We start from the raw sequence: 25,687 nt of genomic DNA, 5'->3' as shown, positions 1-25,687 counted from the left end.
TTTCTTTCTCTGTTTTCAGCCTACCTGGTTTAGGTATCAGTACCATATCTGTGTCATAAAAGGAGTTTGGTAGGACTCCTTCAATCCCTATTTTTTCAAATAGTTTATATAACATTGGAGTTAATTGTTCTTTAAATGTTTGGTAGAATTCACATGTAAATCCATCTGGTCCTGGGGATTTTTTCTTAGGGAGTTGATTGATAGTTTGTTCTATTTCTTTTTCTGAGATGGGACTGTTTAGGATATTTACTTCTTCCTCTGTTAGTTTGGGCAAGCTGTATTTTTGGAGGTATTTTTCTATTTCATTTAAGTTGTCGAATTTATTGGCATAAAGTTGGGCAAAGTAACTCCTAATTATTGCTCTAATTTCCTCTTCGTTAGTGGTGAGTTCTCCCTTTTCATTTTTAAGACTAACAATTTGATTTTCCTCTTTCCTTTTTTTAATCAGATTTACTAAGGGTTTGTCTATTTTGTTGGTTTTTTCATAGAACCAACTCTTAGTTTTATTAATCAATTCAATAGTTTTTTTACTTTCAATTTTATTGATCTCACCTTTTACTTTTAGAATTTCAAGTTTAGTGTTTGACTGGGGGTTTTTAATTTGTTCCTTTTCTAGCATTTTTAATTGCAAACCCAATTCATTGACCTTCTCTTTCTCTATTTTATACAAATAGGCCTCTAGAGATATGAAATTTCCCCTTATTACCGCTTTGGCTGCATCCCATACATTTTGGTATGATGTCTCATTATTATCGTTTTCTTGGGTGAAGTTATTAATTATGTCTATGATTTGCTGTTTCACCCAATCATTCTTTAGTATGAGATTATTTAGTTTCCAATTATTTTTTGGTCTACTTCCCCCTGCTTTTTTGTTGAATGTAATTTTCATTGCATCGTGGTCTGAAAAGGATGCATTTACTATTTCTGCCTTACTACATTTGAGTTTGAGGTTTTTATGTCCTAATATATGGTCAATTTTTGTATAGGTTCCATGAACTGCTGAAAAGAAAGTGTATTCCTTTCTGTCTCCATTACATTTTCTCCAGAGATCTATCATATCTAACTTTTCTAGTATTCTATTTACCTCTTTGACTTCTTTCTTATTTATTTTGTGGTTTGATTTATCTAATTCTGAGAGTGCAAGGTTAAGATCTCCCACTATTATAGTTTTACTGTCTATTTCTTCTTGCAGCTCTCTTAGTTTCTCTTTTAAGAATTTAGATGCTACCCCACTTGGTGCATATATGTTTAATATAGATAGTGCTTCATTATCCATGCTACCCTTTAGCAAGATATAGTGTCCTTCCTTATCTCTTTTAATTAGGTCAATTTTTGCTTTAGCTTGATCTGAGATCAGGATGGCTACCCCTGCTTTTTTGGCTTCACCTGAAGCATAGTAGATTTTGCTCCAACCTTTTACCTTTAACCTGCATGTATCTCCCCGCTTCAGGTGTGTTTCCTGTAAACAACATATTGTAGGATTCTGGCTTTTAATCCATTCTGCTAACCGCTTCCTCTTTATGAGGGAGTTTACCCCGTTCACGTTTATGGTTAGAATGACCAATTCTGTATTACTTGCCATCTTGTTAACCCCGGTTTATGCTTTCCTCCCTTCTTTCCCCTTTCCCCCCCTTCCAAGTATTAAGCTTGTGAGCACCCCTTGCTTCTCACAGCCCTCCCTTTTTAGTGTCCCTCCCCCCGCCTTAGAGTTCCTCCCCCTATCTTACCCCTTTCCCTCCCAGTTCCCGTATTCCCTTCCGCTTAGCTTATTCCTTCCCTTTCCACTTTTCCCTTCTCACTTTTCAATGAGATGGGAGAAGTTTCACCATAGATTGAATATGTCTTAAGATTTTTCACTTAAAGCCAATTCTGAAGGCAGTAAGATACCCACTATATTCATCCCCCTCCATTCTTTCTCTCAGATATAATAGGTTTCCTATGCCTCTTCATGAGATGTACTACCCCCACTTTACCCTTTTTCTGGTACAATGTCCTTTCCACATCAATTTCTAGAACAAGGTATACATGTATTCTTTATACATCTATATAGTCAAAATATAGTTCCCAAGATTAATCTTTACCTTTTTAGATTTCTCTTGAGTTCTATATTTGTAGATCAAACTTTTTGTTAAGTTCTGGTTTTTTCATCAGAAATAGATGAAATTCGCTTACTTCGTTGAATGTCCATCTTCTTCCCTGGAAAAAGATGCTCATTCTCGCTGGGTAAGTTATTTTTGGTTGCATACCAAGTTCCTTAGCCTTTTGGAATATCATATTCCAGGCCCTTCGATCTTTTAATGTGGATGCTGCCAGATCCTGGGTGATCCTTATTGTGGCTCCTTGATACTTGAATTGGGTTTTTCTAGCCGCTTGCAATATTTTTTCTTTCATCTGAGGGTTCTGGCATTTGGCCACTATATTCCTTGGTGTTTTGATTTTAGGATCCCTTTCAGTGGGTGATCGATGAATCCTTTCAATGTTTATTTTTTCCTCTGTTCCTATGACTTCTGGGCAGTTCTCTTTGATAATTTCCTGGAAGACAGTGTCCAGGCTCTTTTTTTCATCATGTTTTTCTGGGAGTCCAATGATTCTCAGATTGTCTCTCCTGGATCTGTTTTCCAGGTCTGTTGTCTTCCCCAGAAGGTATTTCACATTTTTCTCCATTGTTTGATTTTTTTGGATTTGCTTGACTGATTCTTCTTGTCTCCTCGAGTCATTCAATTCCACTTGTTCAATTCTGATTTTCAGTGAAGTATTCTCTTCACTCACTTTTTTAAAATCTTTCTCTAATTGTCCCATTGAGTTCTTTTGTTCTGTGGAATTTTTTTCCATTTCGCCAATTTTGTTTTTTAGAGAGCTATTTTCTGTTTCCAGTTCACTAATCCTATTTTTCAAGGATTTTACTTCTTTATCCACTCTCTCTTTAACTTTCTCCAGGCTCTTTTGCCAAGCCTCCCTCTCCTTTTCCCAAGCTTCTCTCTCCTTTTGCCAAGCCTCACTCTGCTTTCCCCATTTTTCTTCTAGCTCCCTTGTGAGAGCCTTTTTAATCACTTCTATGAGGTTCATCTGTGCTGAGGAACAGACAATCTCCTCCTTTGGGGAATCACCTGGGGACTGCCTGTTTTTAGTCTCCTCAGGATTTAGAGTCTGCTCTCTATCTGTGTAGAAGCTGTCAAGGGTTAAAGTCCTCTTCAGCTTCTTGCTCATTCTGTCTATTAATCAGGGACAAACTACCAAAGAAAAACAGAAAAAACTGGAGTCTTTCTTTGGGGGGGGGCTGGGTGTGTTATCGAGCTTCCTCTACAGACTGCAGGGGGCAGCAGTGAGGCACTAGCAGGACTGTGCTGCGCCTGCGCTCTGAGATCCCAGAGCGTGCTGAGTCACTGAGGGGGGGGAAGGGGGGGGCGGCCAGGTCCTGAGAGACTCCAGCTGTTTGGGGTTGTATTCTTCAGCCCCGGTGTTTTTAGCTTCTCTGCTGGGCTGTTGACTTGCTGCCAGAGGAAAGTATCCAAACCTGTAGCGAAGCTCTCCCCGCAGAAATGGCTACGATCACTCCCCACCCCCTCTCCAGTCTGCTCCCGTGCTTTCACTGCCGCTGCCCGCCGCCTGCGCCCGATCTAAAACCGCCCCAGCCCTCCAGTAAAGACAGACCTTTCTTGGCGGATCTCAAGGATGGCTTCTCTTGGTAACTATTTGTGGGTTTTTTTCAGTCAAGCATTGATTCAGAGGCTTGTAATGAAGTGGATAGTGAGAGAAAGCGCGGAGCTTATGCAGCTGTGAGCCTCCTCTCCGCCATCTTAACCGGAAGTCCTGCAATCTATTTCTAAAACCAAATCCCAGCGTATTCTTTGACAAATTTTAGTCACCCTAATATATTGTTACCTCATTTGAAAAAAAAGAAAATAATAAATTCTAAGTTATTGAGTTGAGATAGTTCAAACTATAAACTCTCTGATTATGGACAGAGTTGAGACTTAACAATATATAGAACCACATCATGGTTCCACACTGTTGAATTACCATTCCCTCCCTCCTCTCCCCCCCTCCCTCCAAATGGACATAAGGATAAGAGAATCCATATTTGGGCTATCCATCCCTGAGAAAAATAAATGACTAAAGCTTCTGAAAATAATCCAGAAAATAATCTTTTGGACATTCATTAAAGCCCTACAGATGTTCTTTCCATTTGGTGGGTCAGATGACTTTTTCTTTTGTTCATAAACATTTCACACAAAGTGACTTTCTTCCTTCCCATGTTCTTGAAACAAGTAGAAAAAAAAGTTTTATAATTACAGTCACAGAGAGCAGCAGTTTATTTCTTCTTGTGTAAAGAAAATTAACTTCTGTTTCTTCTTTAAAAATATCAAGTCTTTCTAGCACTGCCACATCATGGGACTTTGATTAATTACTGCTGCCATCTGCTGGTGACTCATTTAAACTTTAGAAAAGGCAGTGGCGAAGGCTCCAGCTAATATGATACAAAATGCAAGCGTAATTAATATATAATTTTTAATACCCTGTGGCAAAGAAATGAGAAAAAGATATTAATACAAACCACCCCATAAAAGGAAGGTTTCCTCCTATACAACTTAATATTAAAAATCTGGGTCAAAGATTTTGATTTTTTAGGCCAGACCATCTGTCATGTGAATAAAGTCTACCTTATCCTTTTATTAGATTGTAAACTCAATGAGGGCAAGGATCCTGACTTATAAAAGCTAATATCTGTCTTAGAAGTTAGCACAGAGCTTTGTACATAGTAACTACTTAATAAGTTAGTGAGGGCACTGGTTTGGGAGCCAAAGGTAATGAGTTCAAATTATTGTTTTCATCATCTCTAACACAAAGAGTTTGAACTATTTGGTCTTTGAATTTCCTTCTAATTCATAGAAAAACCTATGAAATGGTTTTTGAAAAAATAAATAAATTTATTCAATAATCTTATATGCAAAGATTAGGATTTTGGGAAGATACAAAATAATATAGAAGATGGGCTCTTTTTCTTTTGGGGCTTATAATCCATCAGAGGTAGGGAAAATGATATTCAAAGAAAGATATAGTGCTACACAATAAATACACTATATACTGCAGAAAAATTGCAAAAACAGGCTCCTACATGTGAGTTATACAAACTATATACAAGATTATATTAAGAAAAGATCCTTTTGATCAAAGGAGTGAGAGAAGTTCTCCTGGAGGAGATGATCTATAAGTCAGGCCTTTAAAGATAGATAGGATTTTAAAAGGAAATGATGGGATGGATAGAGTAGATTTAAGGTACAAAGTATGAAATATGCAAACCTAAAGATAAAACAAAGTGCTAGATGAATGGAAAAGACTATGAGTTGATCCAGTTTGGATGACAGGTAGAGCCTATAGTAGGAATTTGTATGAAATAAATCTGAAAAGGGAGAACATTGCCAGATTACAGAAAATCCTGAACGTAGGCAGTGTAGTAGAGTAGATTGGGAAGTGACCATTGAGTCAGGAAGACCTGAATTCAAACTCTACCTTAGATACTTACTAACTGTGCGATACTGGGGCAAGATCTTAAATTCTTTGTGAGTCGCTTTTTATTTGTGTTTCAGGGATTCTGAAAGTTATTTTCGGATATAAAGCTATGATCCTCTGAATGCCAAGCTAATGAGTTTGAACCTTATTTTCTGAATACTAGGAAACTGATAAAGGATTTTTTTATATTAAAGAAGTGAAATAAGAACTCAATATAAGAAAAACAGATGTAGGAAGTAGATATCCAGGGCAGAACAGCTCACTTTAATCCACCTCCAAAAACTTCTAACATCCCACAAATAGCTTTTGGTAGCTAACTGTGGCAGGTTCCGTTTTTGGTATTTTTCTATTGGCCACTTGTGCCCGAGCAGATTTTTGCTACCTGATCATTCAGTACTTTTCTCTACACAGGCAAAGAAAAATTAGGTTGGAAGCATTATCCTAATAGAACTTTAGGGCTTAAAAGTCACTCCCCTAAATAAGTTGACAAACATTCTTTTCAAAAATACAAACCAACCAATTATATCTGGTTTCAAAGTTGTCAAATGTAAAATTTCAAAGCAAACTTCCTGGAATAAAAACAGATAAAATGTGCAGTATGTGTTTAATGAATAAATAAATTTATTTTCCAGGCACCATCAAATATAAAGAAAACCTATTCTGCTTTTAAATCCATGTGGTTTGATCGGAGATGGAAGCCTCTCTATCTTTTATGGTAGACCAGCTACTTCAAAGTTTGCTTCAAAGAACACTATTGCAAAATAGCTTAGAGCCTAAGGAACATTTAGATGGACAGATATATTTCTTCATGAAGTCCACAGCCAGAGGTGAAAGCTAAGATTTATAAGTAGTTTTTGTTTGTGTCTAAGTCTGTGGCTTTATGGGTATAGGAAACTCCTGAAGTGGATAAACTCTCCCCACTGAGGCAGGGCAACAACAAATCTATAACTTCAATCTTTGAGACTTTCAGACTTTGAGAGTTATGTGGAGGGGAATAGAGAAGGAATATGGATTTTTTCTTGATTGGGAGCTAGTCTGTGTCAGAGGAAGACTTCAGGCTTTGCCAAGCCATTGCTCCCTTAATAAGTTTACACTGGCTCTTACTAACTATGATGTATTTGTTGATAGTGATAAATTTCCTTAGGAGCCCTATTGGACTTAGTGCTTTGACTCTTGTATTTGTGTATCTGTGTTTAACCTGACTGGCATGTGAAGTATTTGAAATATTTCTGTAACCTGTTAGGCACTTTTGCATTAGAATAAAGAGTGCTGCTTGGAAATCACCAGCAGCTAACTTATCCAATCAGAGAGTTAAAATTTTTTGAGGGTCCTGAGAGATCATTTTAGTATATTCTTCAGCTTTCAGGGAGACCTACTCTTTAATTTTCTCTGGATAAAGAAAGGGACTTGTGATTTTATTGGCATAGGGAACTCCCAGGTGAGGAAAGTCCCTCTTCTAATGCAGGCTAGTACCTTCTGTGCAACTTAAAGTCTTAAAAGAGTTGCCTAGAGCCTATAAAAGAGGAGATGAACAGGGAGACAGGATTTGGAAACAGATGAAAATATAAAGGAAATATTTACCAAAGGAAATAAAACATAATAGAACATAGATAATGTTAATATATAGTTTTTTTAAGTCAACATGTAACCCCAGGGAGTCTTATTTGGTTTATTGGCTTCCTTTTCTATGTAATTTTGACACTACTGTCCTGGAGCTATGAAAAGTTAACTGATTTGCCCAGTGTGTGTCATAGGGTAGGATTTGAACTCAAATCTTCAAGTGTTTAAGGCCAGCTCTCTATCCACTACACCATAGTGTCTCCCATTGGCTCCATGAATTTTTTTTTTTTTTTAAGAATTATAGGTAACCAATTTTAATGTTTTCTAATACTCTTTCAGGAAATTGTTTCTTATAGCCAACCTAAATTTTGCACAGTAAACAATGAACAGAATAAGTATCCCATCTTTGCTCTGGCATCTCTCCACAAATGATTTCAACTTTTTGAAGCCCTCAATGTACAAATAAATTGTATTTCTGTGCATGCAGGACCCCTTATTAAGTCTAATTTTTAAGCAGTACCCAGTTCTCAAGTTATGTCTTTGGCACCTGGTGCAGATGATTTAAATGCACTTATGACCAAACTAATTTTAAAATGTCTTTGCAACCTTTACTCTTTAGCTATACCTTTGTGCATGGTTCTAATATCTCACTTTCCCATGTCTTTCTAAGGTCTTTAACACCTTCTCAAGGGCTATTAGGTACCACATACTTTAATAGGAACCATTATTCCCTGTAAGGTAGACAGATCCCACTCTCATAGCTTTGCAACTGATTTGGGGCATGGAGTTACTTTGTGAGGTAATTCTAACTAAGAAATAAGAACCATGTGCAAGAAAGGACCTTGAGTCTGAAATCCTATTAGCATATTTCTGTGTACTTAAAAAATTGGATTGTGCTCCAAAGAGTTTTCTTAATAATGGCTTCTTTTGTTTATTTAAACCCAAGAATCTTGCCCATATTAGCAAAGCGTGACTTGTTAACTCTATTTCTTCTCATTTAGCAGGAATGAAATGATTTCTTAAAAAGCCTTGAAGTGATTTATCATGTTGAGGATCGGCCAGTTCTACAAATTCACTTTACAGCTCCCAGAACAAAGAGATAGCATCAGTACTTATTAAAACCAGGCAAGGTTTTGTATTACAGCTTCATATTAAGGAGAAAATATTATGGCTATTGATTTTTGGTAAAACAATTTTGCATTTATGTTGTATTCTATAACCCTACTCTGAAACAGTACCCAGAGGTTTTGAAAGTTTTTTTTTTCTCCTTTTAATTAAAGATTAGGATAAATGGGGAACAAATAGTTCCAAAATGGGCTCCACTTTTATTTCTAGCATTGCTATTTTGAAGTATGGTAATAGCTCTACTTGAGAAAGATCTATAATTTTTCCAGTGTGGGAAACTCCTTCCACAACAAAGATGGCAGTCTGTCTTTAAGTTTTGGTCTTAGAACTATCTGAGCTTCAGCAAGGTTGTGAATTTGCCTGTGCTCACAGAACTACTAGGATATGAACATGTCTTCCTGACTCATTCTACCCATTCTTCTTGTGTATAAAACAAGATAAAAAGTAGTCTCTGAACCAGTATTTAGTAAAGCACTTCTACTCCCTCTCTTGTCTTCTGGCCCTTCCAGGTCTATTAGACACCCATTACTAGGATTTTTATGAATCTATAATAATGAAAAAAACTGTTGATGGAAGTACAAGCAATAAGGTCCCAAACATGTTATTTTACACTCAGTTATCAGCTTGCCTCATGAAATTTTCTTTTGGGAGGCCAAAATATTGCTCTCATAATGTACAACAACCTTCTAAAGAATTTTTTCTTCCTTTTTAAAAAAAACATATGGCCCCTAAAGACACTTCAAAAGAATGGAAGCTCATCAGTGATTCTCCCCACTGCTATAAAACAAAAGATTCATATCTTCTCATTTATAGAGAGGTAAGATTTTGAATATATAATTTAGAAGATCATCTCTGCTAACATTCATTGCTATGTGTAAGTCTCTAAAAATCAATACTAAATTATAACTCTAGTAAATGAGAGATCATATTTGTATAGTACCTACTATATGCCATTTCACAATTAGTCTATCATTTGATCCTCACAATAACTCTGCGAGGTATTATTATTCCTATGTTACAGATGAGTAAACTGAAGCAAATAGAGGTAAAGTGACTTGCCTTATGTTACCCAGCTACTAAGCCACTGAGACAAAATTTCCTGACCCTAGTACTGGTGCTTTATGCATGGCAATATCTATCTGCCCCATTATAGCTCCTCTCTGAATATTCCTTTTCCTAAGTCTTACCATTTCTTCTTCTTACCTTTATTTCTTTAAATACAAAGATACCCCACATTGCAGCTATAAGTCCTGGGCCCTGAAAGAAGGATAAATATGAACATTAGGTTCATTTCTTAAGGCTGGGTTGAGACATACAGAGGCAACCGAAGTGATATTCCAAATATTTAGATATTTGAAGGAAGTAGCCATTCTTTTGTTGATATCATTTAGACAAGTGGCTCATTTCTGCATTTCACTTTGTAGGTACGCTTTTAGGGTTCTTGGACAGCTGAAGTTGATCTATGACATTGCTTCAATTCAATTCAATAAACATTTATATGGGCAGCTAACTAGCATAGTGAATAGAGCTGTCAGGCTTGAAGTCAGGAATCCATCTACTGCATTCAAATCTGTTGTCAGATGTTAGCTGTATGACACTGGGCAAGTCACTCAATCCTATCTGTCTCAGTCCCTCATATGTAAAATGAGTTGGAGAAGGAAATGGAAAACTGTTCCAATATCTTAGCTAACAACAACAACAATATGCTAGGCATTGTGCTAAGGTGAGTGAAATCAGGTAAATTAGAGGTACATCCCAGTATGAAAAATTAGAGATGAAAATAGAGGAGGAAAAATGAACATAGCAAGGAAAGAATGAAGAAAGTCTATAGGATAAAGAATGAAACAAGACAAAGAATGAGCCTGTGATATGAAAAGTACCAGATAGAGACAAAGGGAGGGAGCAGATCTGTAGCTTCTCTGGTTAATAAAAAATTCCCTAGGGGGAAAATTCCATCTGCCATTACAGGTCCAGGCTGGGAGCTTCTCTGCAAATTACTGTCCTAGAGAATTGTTTGGAGGGACCATGGAATGAAGTGATCTGACCAGGATCAAACAGTATCGCTCAGAAGTGGAATTTAAATTCACATCTTCCCACAACTTTATAAGTCTATAACCTGCCTAAAATCTGAGTTTCTAAATATTGGTTAATGTGGAAATAAAACAAGCTGTCTTATATTCATCATAGTACTTTAAAAATAATCTCATGTTAGCTTCACAACAATCTTGTAAGGTAAATTATATTATTATCCTCAATTTGCTGATTAGGATAATTAGGGCTGAATTAATTGGGGCCCAGGGTCACAGTGTTTGTGTTAAGATTTGATTTTTAAGTCTTCCTGACTCTATTTTGGGGATGCTAACCACAGAAACACTTTACTGCTGACTATTTATATGATAGTAATTCATATCATGTGCTGGATATTGTTTTGTAGTTCTCCCTCTCTCCTTTCTTTTACCTGCCATTTTGCAAAGAGAAGAGAGGCATAGGGAATAAAAGAAACATTTTAGGTATTAATCAACCCTCTGGTGATTAATAGGGGATGACATCTCTGAAATAAAACAACCTGCTTGACAACTCCCTTTCTAAAGAGGAGAGGGGGATCAAGGAAAGGAAGGGATACAATCATAGATGTCACAAAAGAGCCTAAAGCTTGGTGATCTTCAGATGAAGACAGGGAAGAAGGAAGAAGGTAGAAGGTTACTCTTAGGACTCGGAGCATCTTGATTCTAAGCTCTTATCAGTCTGTTGAGAAGAACTTCTGGGCTTGCCTTAACTCCATGAATTAGAGAAGCAGAAACTCCAGAGCACTCAAACAGAATTGCCCCCAGAGTATTTGCAACAGATTTGAATGCAGAGGACTTCAGTGTGAGAATTAGGAAAATTGCTTTCCTATTTAAAAAAAAAAATCTATCTTTCTATTGAGCTGAATCCTTGGTAAACCAAGAGGGGAGAAGAAGGATCTTAATCAAATAGTACCTATCTAGCCCTATAAAAAACAATAGGAAACTGGGAAGATCAGTAGGAATTTAGCTTATAATAAGCTTTGCGTACCTGATAGAGGAAGTTATATTTGATTCTGGAGATAATGGAGAACAGTATGGTGATCTGGTAAAGCCTGTATTTAAGGCTTATTTTGGCAGCTGGATGGAGGGAAGATTGGAGAAGGGGAGAAATTTGGGGCAGGAAGATCAATTACAAGGCTATTATGTTAATTCAGTCAAAAGTGCTGAAGACCTGAACTAGGATCTTCAAAAAGAAAAGGGGTTATATACAGTAGGCTTGCTGGAGAAATATAGATCACAAGATCTCACAAGTTATTGCACATGTAGGGTGACATTGAAGGATTGAGGTTATGAACTTAGGTGATTGGAAGAGGGATAGATTGGGGAGGGGAAATAATGGGGATGGGGATAAGTTAGAACATTGTGTATAAGGAATAGTAATGGGCTAGTTGATACAAAATGTAGAATGTATGAAGAGGAAGCAATAAGGAAAAAAATAACAAGTATGCTGGAGCTAAATTGAGATATTTTATATATTAAGCAAAGGCATTTGTATTTTATTCTCCAGGCAATGAAGTCCTACTTTAACTTATTGAGCTGAGATAAGGTCCAGCCCATGTTTTTGGGAGATTATTTTGTTAGTTGTGTGGAGAATGATTTTGGAGATGAGAAACAAGGAGTACAGTTAGAATACTACCACCGTAATTGGAAAGGGAGGTGATGAGAGCTTGAATTATAGTATGTCACATGTGAATGGAGATTAGGTTATAGATGTAAGAGATGTTTTAGAGGGAGAAAGGAGAAGATTTTTCCTTGAAGAGATACAGAAAAATAGCCTTACTCAAATGAAATTAGATATATTCAGAAAAAGGCAAATTATAAGCCTGATTAGGGTGATATTTACTAGATTTGTAAAGCTAAATGGCATCACCACAATTTATTTGAATAACATTTGCAGCAAAAATTAAGACAGTTTTAAAATAAAACTTCAGGAGGGAAAATAAATTTACTTACTGCAGTGATTATTGGAAAACTGATCACAGCACTTAGAGAATGATTAGCTATGAACCAGCAGCAACTAGCTATTGCCCAAAGCACTCCAGAAAAAAACCCTGAAATGTAACAAGAAAATAGAAATTATTATACTGTACCTCTGCCTTCATATCTATCATTTTATTTGTTGTCAGTACCATTCGGTCGATTTTTGAGCCAGAATTTATAGTTCTTTGGGAATGCAAATGAATCTGCTTCTCTACTCTTTTACCAGCTGAATGAGGGTATAATTCTCAGCTATTCTGATTGGCATCAGATTGAATTACTGGATTCTAAAAGGAAGGAAAATTATTGGAAATTATTTAAATATTGAATATTATTATTGGAGAATTATTTAATTATCTATAAAATCTTGTCTGCTTTTAGTGGGAACTGTGAATATTATCAAAAAATAAAGTATTAGGGCAATTTCAGAAGAAGTATGTTAAAGCCAAAAAAAGCCTGGGACCATAATATTTATTTATTTGATCTGGAACTGTAATTTTAGCAATATGGGGATTTCTTGATTTGAAAGCTCACCATCCCACTGATAGAGATCACCAACTCTCATTGGAGACTTAGAGCAATGGTGTCATACTCAAAAGGGAGCCATTAATCCATATGTATACTTCAGGATTCTTCTAGACTTCATGTTGACAATTTTAAAATACCACATAATATATCTCATATAATATTCTTATATTTTATTAAACATTTCCCAATTGTATTTAAATCTGGTTCACATTAAATGGTGTTGTGAGTTTGCCACTTCTGACTTGGAAAATCATAGTTTAAGTGAATTGCCTGGGGTATTAAGAGATCTTACAGCCAGTATGTCAAAAGCCAGAGAAACTCAGATTTCCCAGAACTTGAGTCAGTCTGCTATCTTCTGGTGCCATGTTGTTTCTCAGCCATAATATTCTAACACTTAAAATTCCTGGCCAAAGTGACTTTGGTATCCATGTTAACGGGGCAAAATCATACAGCTAAAGAGCTTTTGCCAAAATGAATGGAACACTCCCTTGGAATTTTTATCTGTTTGTATTTCTGTTTCCTATTCTTTTTGTTGCTTCTTAAAATGAAGCAACATTGTATAGAGAAAATAGTGAGGATCTAGATTCTAATCCTGGTTCTGTCATTTTTTTACCTGTAGAACTTTAAGCTACAACTACTGTAGGACTCATTTTTGTCCTATGTAGCAGGCAGGGATTGGACTTCTGACTTTAAATCTGAAATAAATGTTGTTTTCCCAAGCATATGACCAATGAAAAAAAATGTCTTCATCATCCCATCTTTTTATTTTACTCTAATGCATTTCAATATGTTCTAGATTTTATATTTTTATAGGAAATTTTAAAGCAAAATTATGGAATTTTAGAACTTGCCTTATATTTGACATGCTCTTGATTTTTTAAAATGGAAATTATTAAATAAATACAATTATGGAATTTTAGAACTAGAACCTTAGAAAAAACATAAATATGGTTTAACCTAGATTTTAGTAAAGAGTTTGATAAATTTTTTCAAGTTGTCCTTATTGATAAAACGGGGAAACTGAGAAAAGGAAGAGGAAGTTGAAAACTGCATTCAATCAATATAATCAGACTTAATTTTTAGTCTGATTTAAATTTTATCTAAAAAAAAGAATAACAAAAAAGAAAAACAGAAAAAGAATGCAAAACAAAATGAAACAAAACAAAAGAGAACATTGTCATGTGCCCAGCAGAACATTAGAGAGGATTCAAAATATATAACAATGAATTACCAGTTCTAGAAAGTTTGTTAGTTGACGAAATTATATTCATGAATGTCCATTTTTCTGTACTTTCTTGTAAATTGTTTTTTTGTTCTTTGAATATGAACGATTATACTCGAAGCTTTTATGAGTAAGTTGTTAGAATTTAACTTTTCCACTCTTGTGAGCCTAAGTTCCATATTTTGTAAGACATCCCCTTTTCTGTTTAAGGCCCTCTTTTGGTACATAAGTTAATTTCTCATTCAGGCTCATGAAAATTTATCAAACACTCCATGATGCTCTCTTATAGTTTATCAATGAGTTGCTTCATGAATCACAGACATCAGAATCAATGATAAAGTAAGCTTTAATTTTAAATCACATGGAATTGGGAATGCAAATAACCTTAATGTTACAAATTGACCTATTTCCCTATTCTTGCAATAATTCCTTATTTCCTATGATTATGCATACATATCATGAATATATATTAATCTAATGCATATATATTTTAATTAGTTCCTCTTTATTGATTTTATGCTTTCTGTAAACCCTTCAGTTGGTCTTTTGCTACTGAAGTATCTTAGATCCTTTTTTTTGGCAATTGCTAACCTTGCTAATAAATTGATCCCACTCAGAAATCTGTGCTTAGTTTCTTTTTATCACAGATCTTATTATGATAAAATAATGGGCTAGACATTTCTTTCCATAGATAATTAGGCAGATTTGGAGCTGAGGGAATAATTCTATTTTTGGAGTTATTACTGGTCAGATATCATTTTGGAAGGCTTTTGGAAAAATATTCTCCTAGGGAGCATGGTCCTCTGGTATTTGTTATTTAAAATCACTGGCTTGGATAAAAATGCAGATGATTATACTTATTAATAAACTTATAGATAAAGCAAAACTGAAAGGAATAACTACCAGAAGTGGGCTGCAAAAAGTCTTTACAGATTAGAATATACTATATGTAGAGAGCCATGACCAGAATAATGGGAGGAGACAGAGGAACATTCCATAGAATGATAGCTTGAAGCTACTAGGTGGATATTTTGATTAGAGAAGATTTAGGGGACACTTGAGTGCTATCTTCTTGAGGGCTTCTTACATGGAAGAGTGGTTATACTGATGCTGCCTGGATCCCAGGGGACAGAATTAGTTGCAATGGATTGATAGAGTAAAAACTTCCTAATAATTAGGGCTATCCAAAAGAAGAATGAAATGTCAAGGGAGGTAACATCAAAAAAACTGACTGATTGCTTTGGGGATATATGGTAGTGCAAATTTTTATTCAGGTGTAGGTTAGGCTAGAAAATCTCTGGGGTTCCTTCTAACTCAGACATTCTGTGACAGCCATGTAGTAAGCAAGGAAATTTTTTAAATCAATTCTCTAAATATTCAAGGGTGTGTTAAAGAAAAATTGCTTGTTCCTATTAATCTTATTATAAAAATGGTAATAAATAAGTAGTTCAATGTTAATAATCACAGAAGTCTCATAAAGAAGTATTCTTTTCCCAGAGCCATTAATGAAACAGCCTGATAAAATTTATAAATAGGACTTCCATTTCACATCATTAAATGCTAGTTTTCAAAGTTTTTAGCATATTATGTCAAGTTTTAGATCATCAAAACATGAAAAGAAGCATATTCTCAAAGGAAAGCAGACTATCAAAGGCTGCTTTTGTTTGAAGTAAAAGACATCTAAGCTAAAATAATTAGACAAAGTTTATGCATATGTATACACCGACACTCTCATCTCATACACACACTTGAAACCCTGGACTAAATAGTCATACCTGGTAATATTAGTTGAGGATAAACTTTGGGATTATTTTTCATGATTATGCAGTAGGCCAGGAAGTAGATAGTGCTTGTAACAAATATACCACTGAAGTATGAAAAGACATAGTCCAAATCTGAAAAATTCAAATATTAAAAGCATAAAAATGTTACATTTAAGTAACTACAATATAATAACTGAGTGTAAAATATGCTAAAAGTTTTGATAATAAAGACCCAGAAGAAAATGGACGATTGTCAAAGAAGGAGAGAGGGAAATTAACTATCTTACTGTGAACTTTAACATCTTTTTTAAAATACAAAAATATAGATATATGAGCTTTTCCTCATTGACTATATATATATATACACAATTGTAATACTGCATTTGAAATAAATATAAGGATGTAAATTTTTTCTTTAATTTATACACCTTATTCTGAAACAAAAATCACTTCCCAATAAATAATCCACCACAGAACTATTAAAAAACAACAAACTGTTAAGAAAAACTGCTGCAAATAGTAGTAATTGCTCTTTTAAAACTTTTCAGTTTTCTAGTTCACATGTTTTAATGGAAAGGAAGGATGAATGTTTGATCATTTGAGTTTTGTGGCCCTAAAGTGCCATCTTCATTTACAATATTATGATAGTACATACATACATTATTCTTTTGGTTTATTTTCTCAGCTTTCCATCAGATATTTCTTTGAATTCTTCACATTTTTAAATTTCTTATGGTGCCAATGATATCACATTACATCCACATACTGTTCTTTGTTCATTTGTTCTCTAATAACTAGATACATTATTTATTTATAGTTTTCTTTTTGCTCTTAGCAATACTGCTGCTAAGAATACTTTGTTATCTTCCAATTCCTCCTTTTTATTGAACTCTTTGGGAGTATAGATATTTATAGTTATGGTAAAATCCAAGGAGAAAAAGGAAGGATTTAGTAAATTCTTGCTGTCAGATTAGTCAGTCAATTAGTTGACTATGGAATCTGATTGACAAATGACCACCAAATAACCCCTGAATGTATACCAAAGGAATATTTCAGTACATCAGATCAGAAAACCAGTTTCTTTGCATGTGTTATTGTGTCCACTTGATAATATATGGAAGATAGTCAGATATGATCAACTTTACAAGCTTAACCAAATTGCTGAAGAGAAAAGGAGATACAATTCAGGTTTTCCAATAAAAATAAAGATAAGTCTGGAAGGTCACATAAGGGATTTAGTAAAGAGGTCTTGCCTGTACTAATAGGAAACAAATGTAAGGTTTGAGATTAATAAAGCATTTCACATACATAATTTCTTTGATGCTTATAATAATCCTAAGAGGTAAGTCAAAAAATTTATCACTACCTCTATTTTAGATATGAACTTATTCAGATTCAGAAATGTGAAGGGATTTTCCCATAGTCCAACTAATATCAGAGACAGGATAGTAAGTTGGATATTCTTTCTATTATCTTACTTGCATCCCAGTTAGAAAAAAAAATTAAATCTGATCTTCATTATCCTACATGAAAATGAAAACGGAAAACACAATTGCAAGAGTAGGAGCCTGAGAATGGGCAGGACCTAAATTCCAAGGCATAGAAAAGTTATTTTAAGATGGAAGGTGGTTAAGAAGCCTAGATTCAAAGATCTAACATTTCCATATGGCAGTGTCCTTACTAGAATGATCTCCCACTTCTCAGGAAATTGGGGCCTATAAACCTGGCCCATTTTCAAGATATAAAGAAATAAAAGATCATGAGAGTGAAGCCCAGAAGAATAGAACTCATGAAAGGTGGAAAACAGGTCTTTGATGTCTTTGTAGCAAAGAGCCAGTTGGTCAGTCTTGCTTCCTTTGAGAGTCACAATCTAGTAAATAAAGGAAAACAAACACAGGCACAAAGGTTGTGTGTATAGAGCTGATTCAAGAGGATAGACCTTTTTCAAAATTTATTATGAAAGTAGAAAAAATTAACTTTGTAGAAAACAACCTCGACTGATAAAAACTGACAAAGGGAGTAAAAGGAGCAAACAAGTAAAGAAAAGTTCTAACACAATAAACAAATACTTTGTAGGCAAAATTGACAAAGTAACTTTTGATAAAGGAATAAATACTATAATAAATTGTACATAACATCCAGAAATTATAGGGATTCTTAAACTAGTACCCATGAACTTAAAACAATTAATAAGCATTTCAACATAATTAGTTTCTTTTGTAATTTTATAGCTTTATTCGATTGCCAAAGGAATCTATGACATTAAAAGGGCTAACAAAACAATTCTAAAAATCCCTAGAATCATTTAGAAGAATTAAAGAAAGGAACTGAATTTATTATTTCATTAATATAGACATCTGCTAGATGAGGAAATATTCTCTATATGTTAAAACTTTCCCTGACTAGAGGAGGTTGCCTGGAAACACCAAGAAATTAAGTGACATGCCCAGGATCATATATCTAGGCTATATAAGAGAAAGATTTGCATGGCTTTTTGGTACTGGGGCCAAATCTACACTAAGCCATATTTCCTCAAAAAGAATTGAGACCAGATTAAAGAATTAAGGATAGAAACTACAGATCTTGAGAATTGAAACTCTTACTAAAAAGGAGAGAATGTAGAACTATTAACAGGGATACTCTCTAAAACTGTAGAATCTCTGAGAAAGAAAATCATCAAATTGAATTCCAAAATTATAGATAGAAGAAAAATTCATTGAGCAAAATGAAAAGATGATATGATTAGAACATATAAGTGCTATATAAAACAAAGATGATGAAGGCTAAAGAGTCTAAGGATCATAAGTCTTCCTTCCTCCTCCCCCCCCAAATTAAAAAAAAAAACCTCTTGAATATTACATTTTAGTAAATCGTATGAGATAATTATCTCTCAATCTCAAATATCTCAAAAACTGAAAATAAGCAAGATAAGTGACTTGTCCTGGTCATATTGCTGCTGTTGTTCTTAGTTTTTTTTTGTTCTTAGTTTTTAAAGAAGATAAATTACATGATGGGTGATGTCTTGATTTATGAGAGAATTGGATGTAAGAGATGCAAAGCCACAATAAGTCATCAGCCTCACTCTCTCTTTCACATAAAAGTGCATAAATTTATGCAAGTCCAGTGTCAAGACAAAAGTCAGCACTATTGGTGATGCTCCTGGTGCAGTGGCTGATCTTGGAGTCTTCAATGTCTGATATTGACTTCTAACACTCCATCTGCTTGTTTTAGCTATCTTTATGTCCAATAGAACAATTTTTCTCATCTGGCTGGTCATTCCACCAGGGAAAGTTTTCAGATGCTTGGGGTAAACATTTTCCTAATTCACCATCACCTGTCAGTTATCTTCAACCTGATTTAGCCCATTAGCTAAGGTGGCTTTACCAAAATATGTCTGCTATTCATGCTTCAGCTTCTTAGAGCTACAAGTGAGAGCTGAGTGAAAGGGGACACACCAAAGGTATAGCAGCAGCTCTTCAAAGGGATTGGGAATACCTTATACTAGAGGAGCTAGTCCTCCATGAACATCCTATACATCCCTCTTTTTTATATAGACACTAATTAGTGGAGGCAGAATTAGAATCCAGATCTCTCATGATTTCAAATAGTGAACTGACTCTTGGAGTCCTTTATTGCCTTCAAAGTCATGACACTTTTTTCATTGAGAAAGACAGACAGATAGGGGTGGGGGAGGGAGAGGGAGAAGAAAAGCAGAAGGAAGAGAGAGAAATTGAGCAGCAACAAAAAGTTATCAAATTGTGCATACCCTTTGATCCAGCAGTGTTGGGCTTATACCCCAAAGAGATGCTAAAGAAGGGAAAGGGACTTGTATGTGCCAAAATGTTTCTGGCAGCCCTGTTTGTAGTGGCTAGAAACTGGAAAATGAATGGATGCCCATCAATTGGAGAGTGATTGAGTAAATTGTGGTATATGAATGTTATGGAATATTATTGTCCTGTAAGAAATGACCAGCAGGATGAATACAGAGAGGACTGGTGAGATTTACATGAACTGATATTAAGTGAAATGAGCAGAACCAAGAGATCATTATATACCTCAACAATGATACTGTTTGAGGATGTATTCTGATGGAAGTGGATCTCTTTGATAAAGAGAGCTAATTCAGTTTCAATTGATCAAGGATGGACAGAAGCAGCTACACCCAAAGAAAGAACACTGGGAAATGAATATAAACTGTTTGCATTTTTGTTTTTCTTCCCATGTTATTTATACCTTGGAATCCAATTCTCCCTGTGTAACAAGAGAATTGTTCGGTTCTGCACACATATATTGTATCTAGGATATACTGTAACCTATTCAACATATATAGGACTGCTTGCCATCTGGGGGAGGGGGTGGAGGGAGGGAAGGGAAAAATCAGAACAAAAGTGAGTGCAAGGGATAATGTTGTAAAAAATTACCCTGGCACGGGTTCTGTCAATAAAAAGTTATTTAACAAAAAAAAAAAAGAAAAATGAAATTGAGCAGCAAGATAAAATCTGTGTTGTTTGATTTACTCTTATGATTAGCTATTTTTGTTTACTATTATTGAGTACAAAACTCCAGTTTATTCAAAATGTAAAATAATAGAACTAATGGAATCTTACCATATTGACTAGACCCTTTATATATACTGTCATTCCTTTTGCCATGGTCCTTGATATAAATTATTGGCACAAAACTGCATCCATAGAGTATTCCAGATGCAACTGCAAGAACACAGCCTCTTAAAAAAAGAAAAAATCCATATTATATAATGGCATTTTTGAAATACATGGATATAGAGTAATAAGTTATGCTACAATATACAAGTCACAAGCAATCAATAGAAATCATAACCTCTGTATCAAGCTCGTTGAATGGCAGAACAAAGTCTGGCTATATGAAAGATACACCATGATATTGAAAGAGATAATTATCATTCCTTTCCTATTATGAAGACCAGCTAGGGAAATGGGAAAAAATTCAGAAAATTAGGCAATTTCTTTGAAGCTTAAAAGGTGTTCCTTATGCATTCAACTGTAGTTTTATTACTATATTTCACAGTTATATTCTTTGCCCCAAGTAATTCAGAAAGGGGGGATGGATACAATGTCTCAAAATGACTAGCAAGTAGTATTCACACAACTGATCAAGGAAGGATTGTGGTGAAGAAATTATGTTTTGGTAGGAGTAAAACTGTCTTCCTTTCTATGGTTCTCTCCCATCAGAGACTGTCAATATATCTCATCTTTGCTTACTCTAATTTTCTCAAACTCTCCGTTTTTCTCCCCATTCATCTCATGATAATGGCTCAAAACTATGAATTTGTTGGCATGGAAAATTAATTTTTTGTTTGGACCATGGAATAGTATTTACATTTTTATTCTAGGCTATGGCTAGTGCTACAACCTTATTATTTTCCATTAAGGTCTCTCAAAAAAGATCAATTAATTGTCACTAATCACTAGAGTTAATTGGTCTAAATTTTAGGAATTGGGATACCCTGGATTATGAATCCTAGATTATTGAAGTGGTTATTCGTTGAGCTAAACTCTATAATTACTTTATAGATTAAAGATTGAGCCCCTCAGAGTTTGACTTAATCAAGTTAAAACAGGTAGTTAAATAAAAGCACCAGGATTAAAGGCTTATAGTTGGTGAAGTACACAGAGCACTGAATCTGGATTCAGGAAGACACAAGTTCAAATTTGGCCTCAGATATTTTTTAGTCATATGTTCCGGACAAATCATTTAATCTATTTATTTTAATTTTCTCAGCTGCAAAATCAAAATAATAATAGCAACTACTTTAGATGATTTTTGTGATAAAAAATAAGAATAATATATATAAAGTAAACCCTGCACTATTATTATAAACATTAGCATTAGAGCTTTAAAAGCTTTAATATAAAAAGCAGCTATGTGGTACAATAGACAGAATTTGGAAAACCTGAATTAAAATCTTCAGATATTTAATACTTATATGATCCAGGCAAATTGCATGTTCTCTCAGTTTCATTTCACTCATCTTTAGAGTGAGGATAATTTATTTTCCAAAGTTGTTGTGAGGACCTCATGAGATAATCTTTGTAAAGTACTAAGCATAGGCATTATATAAATATTAGAGCCAGATTATCCAGATCCTCTTGACTTCAAATCCAGTACTCATTTTACTGCAGTATGTGAGACCAAAGACCTTAGAACCAATTTTAGCTTTGTCACTAACAAGTTAGTTGACTTTGGTCAATTCACTTAATATTGGGGGCCCCATTTCTACATTTGCAGTATCAAGGGGATTGATCTGATCAATGGTAAAGCCAATTCTAGCATTGAGATCCTGGTGGAGAGTAGAAGATGAGTCAGCAGTTTAAAATCTCCAGGGGCCCTTTGGTTGAATGCATTGCTTCCAGAATATAAAGAAAGATCATTTATTTTGTGGATGAAAATCTAAGGCTTAAAGGGTTAAGTAATTTTGTTCAAAGTCAAGTAGGAAATCAATGATGACAAAATTTGAAGTTCAGATCTTGGCTATTAAATCCATCACTCTTTACGCTCTGCAATTCCATATTAGATGTTTCAAAGTGTGACATAGTGTAACAATGAAGAATGAAAATAGTTCCTTACATTATTCTGTTTTGTAATTGAGAAAGCTTTGTGGTCCACAAATAATCCAGGCCATTGGTCTGAGTACAGTTGATTGCCTATCAAAAAGACAAGCAAAAAAGCATTTTTGATAGCCATCTGTTTGAAATTCATGTTTGGCAGTTCCTGGATTTGGGAAGCATGAGAAGGTGGGTGGGAGGGATGGAAAAGCAGCACAATACAGTGGAAATGAACTCAGGTTCTGGAGTGAAAGGATGCGAGCTCAAATTTGTCTTTAGGCAAATTAATTAACCTCTTTGCTCAATGTCCTTATCGATAAAAGGAAGAGATTAGGCTATATTACCTCTGAGGTTCCTTCTTCCAGTGCAGAAAGTATGAAACTATATACTGCAAACAGCAAAAAAAAGAAGCAATTCAAATATTGTAGACATAGATAGGACCACACAAAATTTTTCTTTCCTTTAAAAATACCTCTCACATATTTATATGAAAGTTCTAGTTTCATGCTCTACTCTCATTGTGTGAATATAGGATCATTTATTAGGACTGAAAGGGACCTCAGGGACAATTGAATCCAATCTCTCATTTGATATCAAAGCAAGTAAAGTTCAGAGTGGTTAAATGAATTGGCTGCTATCACAGATATCCCTCTTTTGGTATCCCTCTTTTCCCCTGTTCAGCTCCTGATAATCTGTAGACTTTTCCATCATGTTGTCCAACTCTTTAAGCTCCTATTAAAATTCTAATTTCCTTCATCCAAATGTAAGCTCCTTGAAGGTAGGGAATGTATGTATTTATTTATAATTTCATTTATATTCCAAGTAGGCATAATATCTGGCATAAAGTATATATTTAATAAATGCTGTTGACTTGATTGCGTGAATCTTATTTCATTTCCTCCTTAGTCACACTAACTCTGGTGTGCTGTTGATTCGGGAATGATCTACAGGTTTGGTAAATTCTTTGTCTAAGTTTCTTTGGTATAGCTAAGTTTTAATTGAGATATCAGCATCAATTAAAAGTAGTTCTTTGTTCATTTGTTCAATTGTAATACAAATTATACTTAGAAAACTAGGGTCAAAGGAAAATTCCAACTATATATGGGGGAGCATATGAACTCAGCATAATTATTACATAAATTAATTAAATCATAAATAACAACAGATTTATTTGTTAGGACTAAGTTTATGTTTCTACTTTTAATTCTAATCATCCATCTTTTTTAGACAAAGTCTTTTTAGATTTAATGGTTTGCTAAATGGTAGGAAATTTTAATGTGGAAATCACCCTGGAAAAAGCAGCATAATAACTCAGTGGAAAAAAATAATTCTTTAAAAATTAGAATTGGATAATTGGAGGTTCATGATTCCAAAAGACATCAAGAAACAATAAAACAAGGTGAAAAAATGTGAAATATCTCATTGGAAAATAACTGACCTGGAAAATAATTTATCCAGGAAAGAGAAATTAAGAATTATTGGACTATCTGAAAGGTATAATCAAAGAGCCTAGATGTTTCAAGTAATTATCAAAGAAAACTTCCCTAATTTCCTAGAATCAGAGGGTAAAATAAAAATGGAAAGAATCCAATGACCACCTCCTGGAAAAAGGTATCAAAATGAACATTTCCAGGGACATTATAACCAAATTACTGAGCTATCATGTCAAGGATGAATACTGAAAACAGCAAAAAAAAAAAAAAAAGAAGAAACAATTCAAATATTGTAGAGTTATAGTTAAGACCACACAAAATTTCACTGATTCCCCATTAAAGAGTCGAAGACTTGGAAGATGATATTCTAGAAGGCGAGGGAACTAGATTTACAAACAAGAAAAACCTAGTCAGCAAAATTGTACATAATCATTTAAGGAAAAAAAAATGGATATTTAATGAAATACAAGATTTTCAAGCATTTCCAATGAAAAGACCAGAGATGAATAGAAAATTTGAATTCAGATACAAGACTTAAGAGAAATTAATAAAAAATATAAACATAAAAAAGAAATGGTAAGAAACTCAAGGTTAAACTGTTTATATTTCTATGTCGGAAGATGACTTTATCATCATCAGGGCAGTTAGAAGAAGTATACATAGATGGCACAAGTATAAATTCAGTAAGATGGAATGATCCATTCAAAAAAATTAAGGGATGAGAAAGAGAGATATACCAAAATGATCTTTTAGAATGCATCCAGGGAATGTGGATTGGTTATAAAATTGAAAATAAGAAAATCATTGAATTAATTAACAAAACTAGGACCTGGTTTTATTATGAAAAAACCCAATAAAATAAAACATTAATTTGATTAAAAAATATCAAAAATGAAAAGGATGAATCAACCAACAAAGATGAAATTAAAGCAATAATTAGAAGATATTTTGTCCAATTTGATTACCTAAGGTAAATGGATGAATATTTACAAAAAAATAGAAATTGTTCAGATTAACAGAAAATGAATAATAATATTTAAATAATCCTGATTTAGAAAAAAAATTGAAAGGGTCATTAATGAATCACATGAGAAAAAAATTAGTATCAAATGGAGTTACAAATGAATACTATCAAATATTTAAAGGAAAATTAATTTTATATGAACTATTTTTGAAAAATAGGCAAAGGGGTTTTAACAAATTCCTTTTATGACACAAATATAGCTTTGATCCCTAAACTAAGAAGAACACAAAGAAAACTATACCTCAATTTCCCTAATGAATATTAATGCAAAAATTTTAAATTAAATACTAGCAAGGACATTGTAGGAACAAAGATAACACATTCTGACAAGGTGGGATTTATACCAGGAGTGCAATGCTCTTTCAATAATTTAGAAAATGATCAGCACAATTGAACATTATCAATAAACAAAACAACAAAAATCATAAAGTTATCTCAATAGATACAGAAAAAGCTTTTGATAAAATATACTACTACTAACAGTCCTTACTATAAAAAACACCAGAAAACATAGGAATAAATGAAATTTTCCTTAAAATTATAAGTATTATCTATCTAAAATGTGACTGCATTATCTGCAATGGGGATAAACTTCCCAATAAGACAGATGTGAAATAAGAATGCCCATTATAATCTATATGATTCAATATTGTACTAGAAATACTAGCTATAGCAATAAAAGAAGAAAAAGACACCGAAGGAATTAAAATAGGCAACAAGGAAACAAAATTATCATTGTTTGCAATTGATATTTAGTATTATCTCTAATATTAAAGAATGCTAGAGAATTGGTTAAAAAACTAGTTAAAACAATCAGAACCTTCAACAGTCATATAAATCACCAAAATTGCATTTAAATAATTGCAAACAATATAAGATATTTGGGAGTCTACT

The 25,687-nt window shown here is 34.1% G+C and overlaps 1 protein-coding gene across 1 annotated transcript in view; it reads right to left on the bottom strand.

The window, feature by feature from the left end:
- Window positions 1-4,184: 4,184 nt before the first annotated feature.
- TMEM144 (transmembrane protein 144) overlaps window positions 4,185-25,687 on the bottom strand; it is a 58,564-nt gene continuing 37,061 nt past the window's right edge. Inside the window, exons 7-12 of the mRNA XM_051966689.1 lie at window positions 22,359-22,435; window positions 20,360-20,478; window positions 15,765-15,884; window positions 12,216-12,313; window positions 9,400-9,453; window positions 4,185-4,517 (exon numbers count right to left, since the gene is read on the bottom strand). Of these exons, the coding sequence (XP_051822649.1) occupies window positions 4,434-4,517; window positions 9,400-9,453; window positions 12,216-12,313; window positions 15,765-15,884; window positions 20,360-20,478; window positions 22,359-22,435 (552 nt within the window). The 3' untranslated portion in view covers window positions 4,185-4,433. The remainder of the gene's footprint in view (window positions 4,518-9,399; window positions 9,454-12,215; window positions 12,314-15,764; window positions 15,885-20,359; window positions 20,479-22,358; window positions 22,436-25,687) is intronic.

Source organism: Antechinus flavipes, chromosome 6, assembly GCF_016432865.1.
Source record: "Antechinus flavipes isolate AdamAnt ecotype Samford, QLD, Australia chromosome 6, AdamAnt_v2, whole genome shotgun sequence".
Taxonomy (NCBI): domain Eukaryota; kingdom Metazoa; phylum Chordata; class Mammalia; order Dasyuromorphia; family Dasyuridae; genus Antechinus; species Antechinus flavipes.
Note: the sequence above shows the minus strand (reverse complement) of the source record. Positions and strands in the feature narration are given on the sequence as shown.